The following is a 15786-nucleotide window of genomic DNA, read 5'->3' as shown; positions in this document are numbered from 1 at the left end:
CCCTTTTGCGTAACAATTATGTTATCTCCCCAGCCCCACAATAATTTTTTACATGTTTTTCTGCATGGTTATTTGTTTGCGTCTGTATGTATATAAGAGAATTAGAAAGCAATAAATAAAATGAAAGTAATGATATAGGAAAGAGAAGAATTTGAATTCATAATCAAATTCTTTGGTTCCTATCATAAACAAAAAAAATAAGAGTTATAGAATTGGGACATTCATATGCTACTGAAATAATCTCTAAAATAATAGGTTTGCAATCTTTATTTGTAAAAATAACCTTTTCTTTCCATACCTGTTAATCTACAATTGAATATATTTTAATCCTACTGACAAGCCTAATACATTAAAACTCAGCTGAGTAGATTTTAGGCATTTGACAGGTACTTAATGTTTTCTGAATAGATTATTTGTTAGAAGTCTTCTCTTCCTGTCTCATACTGAAAAAATAAGTTAGAATGTATAAGTACATGGGGACAGTTTGTTCAGTTGTAGCTGTCAGGGAAGATCGGTGGTTGAGTAAGGAATGTGTAATTCATCATGTAACAGTAACTTGAGATGGCCTTCCAGTAAGCCAATTCTGAACCATGTGTTTGCATAAGAATCACTGGAGATTTTGATTTACACATGGCCCCTCTATGGAGATACTGATTCAGTAGGTCTGAAGTAGAGACCAGGAGTGTATACTTTAAAAGTTCTACAAGGAATACTAATATGTGTTTCTAGTGGAGAGCTGCTGTTAAGTAATCAATATAACTATTCTAAGTCTTATAATAGGAGCACTTTTTACTAAGCATTACAAACAGGCTATATTACTCAAAAGTTAAGAAAAAAAAAACTGGAATTGAAATTCAGCATTATGTGCCATTTTTCCCTTTCCACACATCGAAACCAAGAAAGTAAAAATTAGAAACAGTGAACCCAAGCCACAGAAATGAGAAAATTTGGGGCTAGGCAGTGGCATACCCAGTAGAGCACACAGGTTCAAACCTTGTTTCCCACCTGCTGTAGGGAAGCTTCACATGTGATGGAACAGTGCTGAGATGTCTCTCCTTTTTATCTTTGTTTCTTTCCCACCTCTATCAAAAAGAAAGGAAAAAGAAATGACAATGTTCAAGCCAGATAAAAGAATATGGCAGCAGGGAAAGATGAAGTCTACCAAGTTTATTTGGGTAAAGTGTGACAATGATGGGGTTAAAAGAAAGAGAGTTTAATGATAACTGATTTATTTGATTGAACTCGGGCTAGGTTTTGATAGTTTGTTCTCATTTACAAATTGTTTATGATAAAAAGATTCAGAGCGAGGCTAACTTTTACTTTTCTAATGTTTGTCATTTATGGTAGTTGTTTAGAGACCATTCTCCAAGAGTCTCTAATGTGCTATGCCAATGTTTTACAGAGTAGTTGTTGCCACATGAGTAAAATTTCACGTCTCACCATGATAGGTATCTATAAAACACCCCCAACTTGGTTTTCTTTACACCAGGACCTTAGAACCCTCCCCCCCTTCCCCCCTCTCTACCCCTCTCCCTGATCTCCATTCCCAGAGTCCTTTGCTTGGTGCAATACACCAAGCCAGTCAGTCCACATTTTACTTTGTATTTCCCTTTCTGTTCCTGTTTCTTAAGTTCTACCTAGTAAGATCATTCTATATTCATCCTTCTCTTTTTGGCTTATCTCAATATGATTTCTTTAAGCTCAATCCAGGCTATTTTTCTGGACTGTCTTTTTGAGGATGTGAGTATCCTTGAACTATAAAGATTTTATTACTGTCTAAAGCAGAGGTCTGGTTTGATTACTGTTTCATATGATTAAAATAGTGTCTCCTTAGTGGTTCAGATGACACAGTGGATAAAGCATGTACCCAAGTTCAATGCTTGACATCACATATGCTCTGATTCTCCTTCCCTCCTCCTCTCAATAAATAAATATATAAAAAGTGTCTTCCTCTAGACCAAATTTGCCATGTGTTGAGTATAGTAAAGAAAACACTACCCTCAAGAGCAAAAGGCAAGTGCTCATTATAAAAGATTTGGGGGTCCTGTGAAATAGATCACCTCTCCAGACAAAGATGCCTGCTTTGCTGTGTGTGTGACCCAGGTTTAAGCACATCCCCTACTGCACGCAGGGGTACTTTGGTGCTCTGATATCTTTTCTTCTCTGTATATCTGAAAAAGTTGTCCTGGAGCAGTAAGAAAGAAAAGGAAAATAAAACAATGATTTCGATTCTTTAAGCTCTCTCACAACAAACACAGCTGACATCTAGTCCTCCTCTGTGTGTTATCCTAAGTTGGGACTTGGGGAGCTTTATTGCAGGAGTAATAATCTTTGTTTCCAACCTAGAGGTTTTGTGTCTTTCTTCAGACCTGCAAAATGGGTTCTGCTCCAAAAATTTTTGTTAATTATTATTCTTTTTTTAATTATTTATAAAAAGGAAACACTGACAAAATCATAGGATAAAGGGGTACAACTCCACACAATTCCCACCACCAGAACTCGGTATCCCATCCCGTCCCTTGATAGCTTTCCTATTCTTTTTTTTTTTTTTCTTTTTGCCCTTGTTTTTGTTTTTTTTTTTTTTTCCTCCTCCAGGGTTATTGCTGGGCTCGGTGCCTGCACCATGAATCCACCGCTCCTGGAGGCCATTTTTCCCCCCTTTTGTTGCCCTTGTTGTAGCTTCGTTGTGGTTATTATTATTGCCCTTGTTGACGCAATTAGTTGTTGGATAGGACAGAGAGAGATGGAGAGAGGAGGGGAAGACGGAGAAGGGGAGAGAAAGATAGACACCTGCAGACCTGCTTCACCGCCTGTGAAGCGACTCCTCTGCAGGTGGGGAGCCGGGGCTCCCTGCGCTTTGCGCCACATGCGCTTAACCCACTGCGCCACCGCCCGACCCCCGCCCTTGTTGTTTTTATTGTTGTTGTAGCTGTTGTTGTTGATGTCGTTTTTGTTGGATGGGACAGAGAGAAATGGAGAGAGGAAGGGAAGACAGAGAAGAGGAGAGAAAGATAGACACCTGCAGACCTGCTTCACCTGTGAAGCAAATCCCCTGCAGGTGGGGAGCTGGGGGCTTGAACTGGGATCCTTGCCAGGTCCTTGCGCTTTGCGCCATATGCCCTTGACCTGCTGTGCTACTGCCCGACTCCCAGCTTCCTATTCTTTAACCCTCTGGGATTATGGACTCAGGGTCATTGTGGGATGCAGAAGATGGAAGGTCCAGCTTCTGTAATTGCTTCTCCACTGAACATGGGCATTGACAGGTCTATCCATACTCCCAGCCTGCCTCTCTCTTTCCCTAGTGGAGCGGGGTACTTGGTAATCGGAACTCCAGGACACATTGGTGGGATTGTCTGTCCAGGGAAGTCTGGTTGGCATCATGCTAGAACCTGGTAGCTGAAAAGAGAGTTTACATATAAAGTCGAACAAATTGTTGACTAATCATGGACCTAAAGGCTGGAAAAGTTCATATGAAGAGCTGGGGGTGGGGGGATGTCTCCGTTTTGTAGATAGCTAGTAGGCATATTTTAGTTATATTCCAAAGGGCCTATGGCTATACTAGTGTTTGTTTTTTTTCCCCCCTGAGCCTGAAGTCTGAAATGCAGGTGGGTCCAAGTTATTGTTTGGAAAAAGGACCAGAAAGCTGGATCAGGGAAGAGAGTAGCTCCCAAATATGGGAAAGGTGTATAAATATTGTTGACATAAATGTTATTCTGAATTAAGTTTGAAAGCATTGTTTGGATGAATGCTGTATGATTCCTTAGGACTGTATTCTGTGCTATTAAATCCTCATGAACACTTTTATGATTTATTTGAATTGAAGGACTGTTATTAGGGTGAACTACCTTAACAGACTTAAAAATCAACGCATTTGTTAATGTAGTTCATCCTTATCAAATATCAAAATCAGAGATGACTTAACATAATTTCACAGAATTACATCCTCAGAATAATAATCACTTAAAAGGAAAAACAGGCCAGAGCTCAACATAGTTGAGTTCACATGTTACCATGTGCAAGGACTAGCCCCCACTCCTCACCTGCAGGGGGAAGCTTCACAGATGGTGAACAGGTCTGCAGGTATCTTTCTCTCCCTGTCTGTCTCCTCCTTTTAATTTCTCTCTGTCCTATCAAATAAAAAATAGGGGCAAAAAGGAAAAACTGGTCACTGGGAGCTGGTGGGTTTATAGTGCTGGTACCAAGCTCCAGTGACAGTCCTGGTGGAAAAAATAAATAAATAAATAAATAAATAAATAAATAAAAATTAACTTTAAACTGTATGTTGTCTCTGGAATGGAAAGGGGGTATTTCAGAGGACTTTTAAAAATTGATTGTAATATTGTAATTTTAATGACAACTAAGCTAATAAAGTATAAATCGTAACGCATAATATGTTGGATAGTGACAAATATTAAGCAACAGGAAAGAATATAATAGTGCTGAGATTTAAACCTTACTGAGGTAACTTGGGAGTTAAGAACTGAAGATAGGAGACTAGCTATTTGGAGGAAAAACTTACTAGACTGAGAATAGCGAATACCAAGGCTTTGTCTGCAATGGTAACTTGAGACATTGAGAATGATTCATAATGCTTTGAAGACATACAGTGGAAGAATTATAGTGTTGCCTTTTGTCTTAACTGTCTTTCTGTACTTCAACCAGATCACTTGCTTTTATGTTTATGTATCTGAAGAACGGGATTTCTTCCTTTAAAAATAAATTTTGAAAGCTACTGAACCAGGTAACTTTTTTTCTATAGTATTCTGTAGTTTCTCATTGACAGATTCTAATTAAGCGTTTCATCAGTCATCAATAAGTATATTTCTACAACTTAGCAGACATTCGAGAGGTCCTTTAGCTCTTGCTTTATGATTTATTTTATGTTGGGTTATGTTGATGAGACTGAGGCAGTCTGGAATAGTGAGAATATCCTACGATATAATACTAAGTAAAACCTCTAGACAAGGTTGCTTGTCACCCTTTGTTACTAAATATAAAACTAGTTCTCAGTTTTCACTGACCTTGAAAAGTTAACACCATGTCATTTCTTAAAACGTGGTCTTGTGACTGTGGTTGTGCCATTTTTTTCTTATTTTTAAGTTGTGAGTTTATTATATATTCTAAATATATTTTTAAAAATTTTTATTTATAAAAAGGAAACACTGACAAAACCATAGGATAAGAGGGGTACAACTCCACACAATTCCCACGACCAGAACTCTGTATCCCATCCCCTCCTCCCCCATAGCTCTTCTGTTCTTTAACCCTATGGGAGTATAGACCCAGGGTCATCATGGGGTGCAGAAGGTGGAAGGTCTGGTTTCTGTAATTGCTTCCCCACTGAACATGGGCATTGGCAGGTAGATCCATACTCCCAGTCTGTCTCTCTCTTTCCTTAGTGGGGCAGGATTCTGGGGAAGTGGGGCTCCAGGACACATTGGTGGCGTTGTCTGTCCACGGAAGTCCGGTTGGCATCATGTTAGCATTTCTGGTGGTTCACTTCCTAACAAAGTCCCAAAACTTAGATATAGACCAGGCCCCATGAGATAGGGCATATGTTCACATGTATCCATAAATTAGGGCAAAACATATACATGAAAGCAAAAGTGCACAATAGTCTGCAATGAGTCAGTATATGCAACAAGCAAGTAGAAAAACCTAAAAAGACACCATAAAGTTCATAATGAAATAGTGTCTACTTAGACCTAGATACCCTCCTTACCTACTTCCTATTACAAGTTCCCTCACTCCAAAGCTAACCTTATCAAAGCAAGGACTGCAAAAGCTGAATAACAGCAAGAGACTGACATACTTTAATGAGGACTCTTGAGTCACTATCAGGCCACCCCATCAGCTGGGGTCCTAGTCGGGGAGTCCTGAGATTCCCAAACAGATGTGATGGGCTTAGACCTCGAATATATCCCTCTCTCCATTGTTACTGGTCATCTCTATCAGGAACAACACAATAGACCCCTTTATGGGCCCCCATAGGACCTTGCCCTCTACATGGATCAACAATGGTAGAGAATGTTCCATCCTCCGAAGGGAGGCTGGACAACATACTCTGTGTTCCACCTGAGGAAGATGGGTCCTGATATTGAGGCAGCTTGGAATGTTCCTACTCATGACCACAGAATGTGAGCTCAGATCTAGATGGATGCAGAGGTCACATAGGCTCCTAAGCTGAATATGGGCCCCAGATCAGATCAAATTGATGGGGTTTACAATCAACAATATTTATACACCTTTCCCATATTTGGGGGCTACTCTCTTCCCTGATCCAGCTTTCTGGTCCTTTTTCCAGCCATGACATCATCTCCCCAGACAATAACTTAGATCTACCTGCATTTCAGACTTCAGGCTCAGGGAAAAAGAAAGAGAGAGAGAGAGAGAGGAAAGAAAGAAAGAAAGAAAGAAAGAAAGAAAGAAAGAAAGAAAGAAAGAAAGAAAGATAGATAGAAACTAGTATAGTCATGGGCTTTTTGGAATATAATTAAAATAGGATGACTATCTACACAATGGAGACTCCCCAACTCTTCATCTGCACTATTCCAGCCTTTAGGATCATGATTAGTCAACAATTTGTTTGGCTTTATATGTTAACTCTTTTTTTTCAGCCAGCAGGTTCCAGATGCTACCATGATGCCAACCTGTTGTGCCTTTTTTGTCAATCAAGGATTTAAAAAATATATTTATTCCCTATTGTTGTAGTTATTGTTGCTGTTGTTGTTGTTGGATAGGACAGAGAATTGGATAGAGAAGGGGAAAGAGAGAGGGGAGAGAAAGATAGACACCTGCAGACATGTTTACCGCTTGTGAAGCGAATGTCCTGCAGGTGGGGAGCCAGGGGCTTGAATCAGGATCCTTATGCAGGTCCTTGTGCTTTGCTCCACCTGCACTTACTTAACCCATTGCGCTACCTCCTGACTCCCTCAAGGTTTTTCTTGTGGAGTTTATGCTTTGGCTATCTGCTTCTCACTACTTAATCTCTTTGGAGACTCTAACCTGCTTTATGGTATCTATGTTGTTGACTCTAATCAAAATTTCTAGTGGAGGTGGTAATGACATCAAACATCAAGTTTGTTGATTAGTGGGCAATATGGATTCAGCTTTCTAAAGTAAAGTAACTTTATATCTATATCCCATGAAGAAAAAACTAACTTCAGGCCAAGGAATAGCTCACCTGGTAGTTTATACTCTTGCTGTGTGGTCAGGCTAGGTACAAACTATTATACCACATAGAAGGACCATGACACGGGTAACTTTGATGCAGTGCTTTGTGTATGTGTTTCTTTTTCTATATCTGAAGTAAAAATAGTGAGAAAACTGGCCTGTGAGTGGTGAAATCACATGTGTAAGGCATCAGAACTACAAAGAGAGAACTAGTTTTTTGTTGTTGTTTCTAATTTTTTTCTTTAAAAAAATCTTTTAAGTTATTTATTTATTATTGGATAGAGACAGAGAGGAAGGGGGGGAAGATAGAGGGAAAGAGGCAGAGAAATACCTGCAGCCCTGCACCACTTGTGAAGCTTTCCCATGCAGGTAGGGAACAAGGGCTTGAACCTGGTCCTTGCGCACTGTGATGTGTGCACTTTACTTCAGTGAACAGTAACTTTGTCCACTTAAACTAGAATTATTATGTTGATGCCATTATACTATAATTTTTAGTAACACAATAGTAAACAAAAGTAGCTTGATTAATGCTTTTGGAAGCACAGAAAGGCAAATACCATGCAGATTCAGGGGCTATCTAGTATTACTATTCTGTACACACTTTTAATTAATTTTTTTTTTATGAGATAGATAGTAGGAGAGAGAAAGAACCAGACATCACTCTGGCACATGTGATCTCATGCTTGAAAGTCCAAAGCTTCATCACTGCACTACCTCCTGGACCACTTAATTAGGTAATTTTTAATTAGGTAATCTGTGGTGGAGTTTTCTCTAGATTGGGTACTGCCAAGAAGTTGTGGTAATTATTTGATTGTGGTGTCTTAAAAAACAAAAAGAAAGAAAACTGTATTAAGGAGTTAAGAGGAATAGGAATAGGAGTAGGAATGCTAACATTATAATTGGTAAATAAGCAGCATGTGTTATATGTTGTGTGTGTGTGTGTGTGTGTGTGTGTGTGTGGTTGGTTGATGTTCAGAGACCTTACATTTACTCGAACATACTCAGACTTGCTTGTTTTTGCCTCATCTCACCTTCATTCTGCTAATTGTTTATCTGGGAGACTGTGTTCAATAATTAAAAAAAAAAAAGTCACAGACTGAATGCTAGGCTATATCTTTGCTGTGAAGGGGTTTCCCATCTCTCTGTGTGTGTGTGTCACTCTCTCTTCCTCCCTCTCTCCCTCTTCACACTTTGCAAAACATGAGGTAGCATTGGACAGCGGAAAGGTATATTAAGAATTTATTTTACGGGGCTAGGTGGTAGAGCAGTGGGTTAAACGCACAGGGCGAAAAGCACAAGGACTGGGGTAAGGATCCCAGTTTGAGCCCCTGGCTTCCCGCCTGCAGGGGGGTCGCTTCACAAGCGGTGAAGCAGGTCTGCAGGTGTCTGCCTTTCTCTCCTCTCTGTCTTCCCCTCCTCTCTCCATTTCTCTCTGTCCTGTCCAACAATAATGACAACAATAACAACAATGATAAACAACAAGGGCAACAAAAGGAAAAATAGCCTGTATGAGCAGTGAATTCACAGTGCAGGCAAGGAGCCCCAGCAATAACCCTGGAGACAGAAAATAAACAAAAGAATTTACCTTTTAGAGTTCACATGTTGGCTGTTTATGTTTAAACAAAAGAACTTACCTATTTTGAAATATATTAGTCAGTAGCAGCTAGCACTTCTGTTGATGCAGAGGTGTCTAGTTTGTTTGTTCCTTATTGGGGAAGAGGGATTAGAATGTGTTAGCTTGGGAGTCGAGCAGTAGCACAGTGGGTTAAGCGCAGGTGGCGCAAAGTGCAAGGACCGGTGTAAGGATCCCGGTTCGAGCTCCCAGCTCCTCACCTGCAGGGGAGTTGCTTTACAGGCCATGAAGCAGGTCTACAGGTGTCTGTCTTTCTCTTCCCCTCATCAGTAACAACAATAATAATAGCTACAACAATAAAACAACAAGGGCAACAAAAAGGAATAAATAAAAATAATTTAAAAAAAAGAAAGAATGCGTTAGCATGTTTCAAATCAAAAATGGCTAGTCTGTTTTTGTTGTTTCAGCACTGGGTCTTGCCCATGGGTATTTCACCATTACTGGGCAACATTTCCATACCTTTTATTTTAGAAAGAAGGGAGACATCAAAGCACCCAGTTCCTTCACACTCCTTTGTGGTTCTTGGGCTTGAACCTGGGCCACATGCATGGCAAGACATTTGCCTGCCCCTGCTTCCCTCCCTTCCTTTCCTCCTTTCCTCTTTCTTCCTTTCTAAGCTCAGTACTTAGTATGTGTTAGGTGTTAAATACTTGGTTTCTCTTTTTGTAGGAGGCGGGTTAGCACCAGGCCTCACTGCTCTAGACCAGCTCTTTTAGATAGAGACAGAGGTAGAGAGGAAAAGACACCATAGTATCAAAAATTGCCCCAGTGTTGTGGTGCCTGGCTTGAATCTGGATCATTTGCATGACAAAGTAGGAACATTGTCCTGGTGAACTATCTTGCCAGCCCTGTGTATTTTTAATTCCTCAGGTAAATTAAGTTAGAAAGGAAGGATACATATATCCCTGGCGTTGGGAATTAGAACCAAATTGGAGGTCCAAGATAGAATAAAAAAAGTGTTAATAAAAAGTGTCTGAGAGTCTGAATTTCAACATATTAGTTTGAATTTGAATCTTGCCTTTCCACTAATCAGTATCTGTATGATCTTTAAAGTACAGTGTTACAGACCCTTGCAGAACCTATGTATTCTAGAAATATAAATTAATATTAACAATAACCTCTGGTGTTTAGCAGTACTAGGAACTCAGTAAACTCAATATAGAATAGTTTATTTTATTGGCTGTATGACTTCAAATTACCTGAGTTTTGGTTCTCACATTGCTGTTAGAATATTGGCATAAGGATCAAAAAGTGTATTTGTGTAAGCATTTTAGAATTGAAAAGCACTCTACAAATACAACTAACATTAATACCTAACATATTGCTTCTGAGATGCTTGAAATGTGTTTGGATTGATGCTTTGGGACTAAATTTTACAGGATCTTGATTGTTAGGATGTAAAAACCCAGTGACCAGTTAAACGTAAAAGCAGCAGGAGGATAAGATTAAAATACGTTTATATAGGAAACTTGGAATTGGAGAGAGCGAACTAGAGGTTTTGAGATCAGATTTAGAGAGCTGTTTCAGGTTAAGTATTAGTGGCCTGAATTAGTGAAATGACAGAAGTAAAAAAGTCTGAGATGTGTCTCGGGAATTACTACAATTTTGTTATAAATTATAGAAGTAAGAAAAAAATAAAGACTTAAATTTAATTTTGGAAGTGAGAAGGTTATTTTGTTTAGCTATAGATAGCTAATAAGTTTAAAGAAATAGTTGGCGACGGTGTACAGGATGATCAGAAACATTGGTCTTAGGTGTTTGTTTTTTTCCAGTAGTGTAGACACAAATGTATAAGGAAGCTATGGCAGAAGATAACAGATTTCAGTGCAAAATTGAAAGAACTTGGCTTTTAAGTTAAAATAAACATACATATATTAGAAATGTTGGGATTAAAAACTTTTTTGCTGTGCTACAGTTGTGTATGAAATTACTTTAAAATGTATCAAATAATGTTTAGAGAGATAGATATCTGATAAATATGCAGATTGTTAATTATAGAATACAAATGGTGAGAAAATGGTGGTTCATTGTAAAATTCTTTTCAATTTTTTTGTATGTTTGAAAGCTTTAATATAACTCATTGGAAGAGGAGTAGAGCTCGAGTTTGCTGAAAACTTTCTATGAACTGTTTGCTAAAGACTATTCTCAGGATTTTACTTCCTTTACCTGAAATTTTTGTTTTCTTTGTAGGAACTTTCCGTTGTACTTTTTGCCAAACGGAAGTAGAAGAAGATGAATCAGCAATGCCCAAAAAAGATGCTCGCACACTTTTGGCAAGGTTTAATGAACAAATTGAGCCCATTTATGAATTGCTAAGGGAGACAGAGGATGTGAACTTAGCCTATGAGATACTTGAGCCAGAACCCACAGAAATACCATCTCTGAAACAGAGGTAAGTATTGGCCTTTCCTCTTGAGATCACCATTCTTGGGCTTGCTTGCTTCCTTCCTTCCTTCCTTCCTTCCTTCCTCCCTCCCTCCCTCCCTCCCTCCCTCCCTCCCTCCCTTCCTTCCTTCTTTCTTTCCTTTTGTTCTCTTTTTCCTTCTTTCTAATTAAAAACTAATTAATTATGAGTGAAGAGTGAGGGAGAGAGAGACCGGAGCACCACTCTGCTCTGGCGTAAAGTAGTGGTACAGATAGAAACTGTGGCTTCTGGGACCTCAGGCATGCAAGTTGGCACTTCCAGATCTATTTCCCTAGTGCTCACTGCCCTTGTTGCATACTTTGGAGAGCTTTGGGAATGGGTAGGTAATTTACCAGGAAATTAAAAGAAGAATATTATATAGATTCTAAGCTCTGCCACATTACTTATTGCCTGTGGTGAAATTTGTCTGTAGTGAATGCATAACAGCGTGCACCTTAGGCAAAAATCTTTAGTCAAGTTTGATCTTAAGTACTCACTTTGCTTGGGCCTGCTGCAACTCAGCCAGGTGTTAGCTTCTTGCGGATATTTGAATTTTGCTATTCATGTCTGAAGACTGAAGTTCTTTGAGAAATATAGCATTTACCTTTTTTTTTTTCAATTGAAGAATTTTAACCACACATTTCTTTATTTTATTTATTTATTTATTTGTTTTGTTTGTGTATTTATTGGATAAGGGCAGCTAGAACCTGTGAGAGGAGGGGTGATAGAGACAGAAAGACACCTGCTTCACCACTTGCAAAGCTTTCCTCCTGCAGATGAGACTCGGGACTCAAACCTGGTTCCTTACACATTGTAACATGTGTGCTCAACCAGCTGCACCACCACCTGGCCCCAACCACACATTTTTTGCCTACCATGGTTTTCAACACAACATCATGAGTATGAAGAATATTAGGTGTTACCTATGAGTTAATACTTTTTACTGTGGCCTCCTGCTTTTGTCAGTGTTCTATAATTGAATTTCAGAGACAATCTTAGCTTTAGTGGTTTATATTCTACTTTAAAATTCATAATTGAAAAGTTGAAGGAGTAATCTCCTACCCATTTTCTTTCTCCTTTCTAGAGCCCACCAGTCCAACTTATAATTATTTAGTTTTTGATATTTTGTGCTCTCTAGTTCTCAGATTACCTAACAACCAGTTTGGGTCAGTTCTGAACAAATTGAACTTTTTTTGAGTAGCCAAGAACAATCCAGTTAACTAGAAAGCTGTGTATTTGTACAAGTTATTGTTAATTTTCTCTTAAGCACCAAATATTGGTTTAGTTACTGATATTTCACCAATTAAATTGGTACTTCTCTTTATATCGGAAACCAGAGACTGTGCAGAACTGTCAGTCAGTAATGCATGAGCTCCGATGGATGATTTCAGCAAGTCAGTCCATTGGTGATATTTAAAATCTTCCTATCTTTCTTAAATGGAATTCCTTGCCAGCATCATGCCTATGACCTCCCCTTAGCTATCATCTCTTAGTTAGTAAATAAATCTTTTTTAAAAATTTTTTTGAATCTTTATTTATTAGATAGAGAGCCAGAAATGGAGAGGGAAGGGGGTGATAGATGGGGAGATAGAGAGACACCTGTAGCCCTGCTTCACCACTTGTGAAGTTTTCCCCCTGCAGGTGGGGACCGGGGGCTTAAACCTGGGTCCTTGCTCACTGTAGCGTGTGTGCTCAACCAGGTAAGCCACCACCTGGCCCCTAGTAAATAAATCTTAAGCAATGTAGTTTTAAGATATATTTCTTCTTTATTCCTAAGAATTTTATTATTTAAAAGTTCTAAGAACTTCTTAATGCCAGTCCCTGTTCAAGGCGCCATTTGCCAGGCTGGGCTAGCTTCACAGGCGGTAGAGAGACGAGCAGGGACTCATGGCTGAGCTGGGAAGCAGTATCTCATTTTTTAATCAGATACATCGCCTTTTATGCATCTCTTCACAGGAAGTGACAAGGGAAAGGAAATGACTAGGAGAGAGGGTGGAGTTAAAAAAGAGCTCGAACAGAACATAGAAAGCTTCCATCTAACCAGTGGGGATTAAACCAAAACCCGCAGGCAGGGTGGGACCCAGATAAAACAGATTATGTAAATAGACCACATCGAAAGTAATACAAGCGAACCTAATGTGATGATCAAAACAGAAGGTCTTATAAGCAGAATTTAGAAGCATACCAACACCTTAATATAAAAGATTCGAAACTAAATAGTCATTTTTGTTATCCTCTAAGCAAATTACACGCATGCCCACAATAGAAGAAATTTGAATGTGCAAAAAGAATGAACCAAGTTCTCTTTTACCTAGATTGTCTAGCTTCATATTTGCTAGTGATTTAGATTTGTCAGTAACTGTAATAAAGGTAGTACACAAAATAGAGTTAATTAAAATAAAACTAGTTTTACTCCCAATTTAAAAATTTCTTTCACTTGTGGTCAAATCTTTCCCACCTTAAACTAGTATAAAACAAATTTTGTTTGTGTAATAGAGTACTAAAAACAAGGGTGCTTTTAAGTCTTTTGCTATACCTGGGAGAGTGCCTGCTTTTTCATGCACATAGCTCAGGTTTGAGCCTAGCCCTTATTGCACTGTGGAGGAAGTTTGAGTGATATGCTGTTTTTTCCCCCTTTCTGTATCTCTGTCTGGAAAAGACAGTCCTGGGAGGTAAAGCCCCTGCGACAAAATCAAATATTATGCTAACATTTATTTAATTCACTATTTTTTCTCTACTGATACAGTTTTTTTCTATTCAAAGAGCTAAATTATCAGAAGTAGTTTTCAAAGCTAATGCTAAAGTTAGCCAGTATAGGAAAACTATATGTTCAAGATTATATATAGGGAGAAACAGAGTACTTTGAGAAAGAATGAATAGATCTTCTAAGAGTCTAGATGAAGGAAAGAGAATGTTGAGTGGGTGGAGGAAAACAAAAAGAACATATGACTAACTCAGGATGACACCCGTTGGGGCAGACAGGCATATGGAGTAAGTTCAACACAAGGAGACTATTGGATGAGCAAAGGAAAGCTCAGTATAGAATGGGCAGAGAAACACAAAGGTCAGGCTGAGAGGAGAGGGATGATTTTTTAGAGACTACAATTTAGAAAGCTAGTTTATACCTCAGTAAAGGCAGCAACACAGCTTTTTGAAGACAACAGAACAGGTAGAGAAGATAGAAAGAAAAGGACTCAGGACAGATAAGGATTAATTTGAGACAAGCATAAATAGTGCAGAACTAGCATTTGATTATGCACAAAGATCAGCACAGGAGGTAGCATAGTGACTTCTCAAGCATTGGGGTCCTGAGGTTGATGTCCCAGCATTGCATGTACCAGAATGATGCTCTGATTCATTTATTCTCTCTCTCTCTCTCTCTCTCTCTCATTAGTAAGTCTTCAAAAGAAAGAAAGAAAGAAAATGCAGAAATAGAAGGCAATAGAAAGACGAGTTACTCATTATTGTATCTCACTTTAAAAGGAGACCAGGGAGGTAGGGAACATTAGAACACAGAACTTGCATATCCGAGGCCTTAGATTCAGTCCCCAGCACTTCCATGTGCCAGAACTCAGCTGTGCTCTGGTTTCTCTCTCTGAAATTAATAGCTGGTTTTTTCCTGCCATGGAGGCTCCACAGCTTTGGTTCAACTTTTTCAAATAGATAGAGATAGGGAGACAGAAGAGGAAAGGGAAGGATGCCAAAGCACCAAAACAACCTCTAGTAAGATAGGGGCCAGGCTAGAAACAATAAAAAAAATCTTTAAGAAAAAAAATCAAGATTTTAGAGGCTATAGGATGACTCAACCCACTTGGCACATACCTTACCAAGTGTACAGCTTATGTTTGAATCCTGGTTTCAAATGGAAGCCCCATGGCACTAGGGGAAACTATGATGCTATGATGTGTCTTCCTCTCTACCTGAAATAAAAAGAATTTTAAAAAAAGTTTTATAGAGAGGTAAGCATGTGCGTATGTGTGTAAAATCCTGGCACTGAAAAAAGGAAAGGTTAAAATATAACAAGGTTGTAGCCAAGGAGGTGGCACAGTGGATAAAACATTGTACTCTCAAGCATGAGGTACAACTTGAGTTCCCAGCATCACATGTGCTAGAGTGCTGCTCTGGTTGTCTCTCTCACAAATCAATATTTTTTTAAAAAATAATAATGTTTTGTAAGATTACAATGTATAGTTCTATACCACAACCACCACTAGAGCTCTGTGTCCCCACCTTCCCACCTCCCAAAGATAACCACCATAGTTCTCATAAAGTCTTAGAAACAGGTTGTTTGCTTTTGTTTGGTCTTTGTTTGTTTTTTAATAAAAATTTAAATATATAGCAAGACAGGGTTGGCAAGTTGCTCACCCCATAGAGCACATAGACCTGAGTTGAGGCCCAGGCCACCACATAGGAGTGTTTGCAAGGGAGAAGCTTCACTAACAGTGAAATGGTGTCAGGGTATCTCCCTTATCTCTGTCTCTCTGTCCCTCTTTATCTTTTACTCTCTATCTAAAAGAAAAAGGATAGCCACTGCTTGCAGTGAAATCATGCCAATACCAAGCCCCATTGATAACTC

General features: G+C 39.0%; 1 protein-coding gene across 5 annotated transcripts in view; it reads left to right on the top strand.

The window, feature by feature from the left end:
• The window catches only part of GTF2E1 (general transcription factor IIE subunit 1), a 48258-nt gene that overhangs the window by 19790 nt on the left and 12682 nt on the right, over positions 1–15786 (top strand). For all 5 annotated transcript variants that reach the window (XM_060198302.1, XM_060198301.1, XM_060198305.1 and 2 more), the window contains one exon: positions 10997–11198. In XM_060198302.1, coding sequence (XP_060054285.1) covers positions 10997–11198 — 202 coding nt within the window. The remainder of the gene's footprint in view (positions 1–10996; positions 11199–15786) is intronic.

The sequence above is a fragment of the Erinaceus europaeus genome, chromosome 9 (assembly GCF_950295315.1).
Source record: "Erinaceus europaeus chromosome 9, mEriEur2.1, whole genome shotgun sequence".
Classification (NCBI taxonomy): Eukaryota; Metazoa; Chordata; class Mammalia; order Eulipotyphla; family Erinaceidae; genus Erinaceus; species Erinaceus europaeus.
The sequence above is the reverse complement of the archived record's forward strand: the minus strand, read 5'-3'. Positions and strand labels throughout refer to the sequence as shown.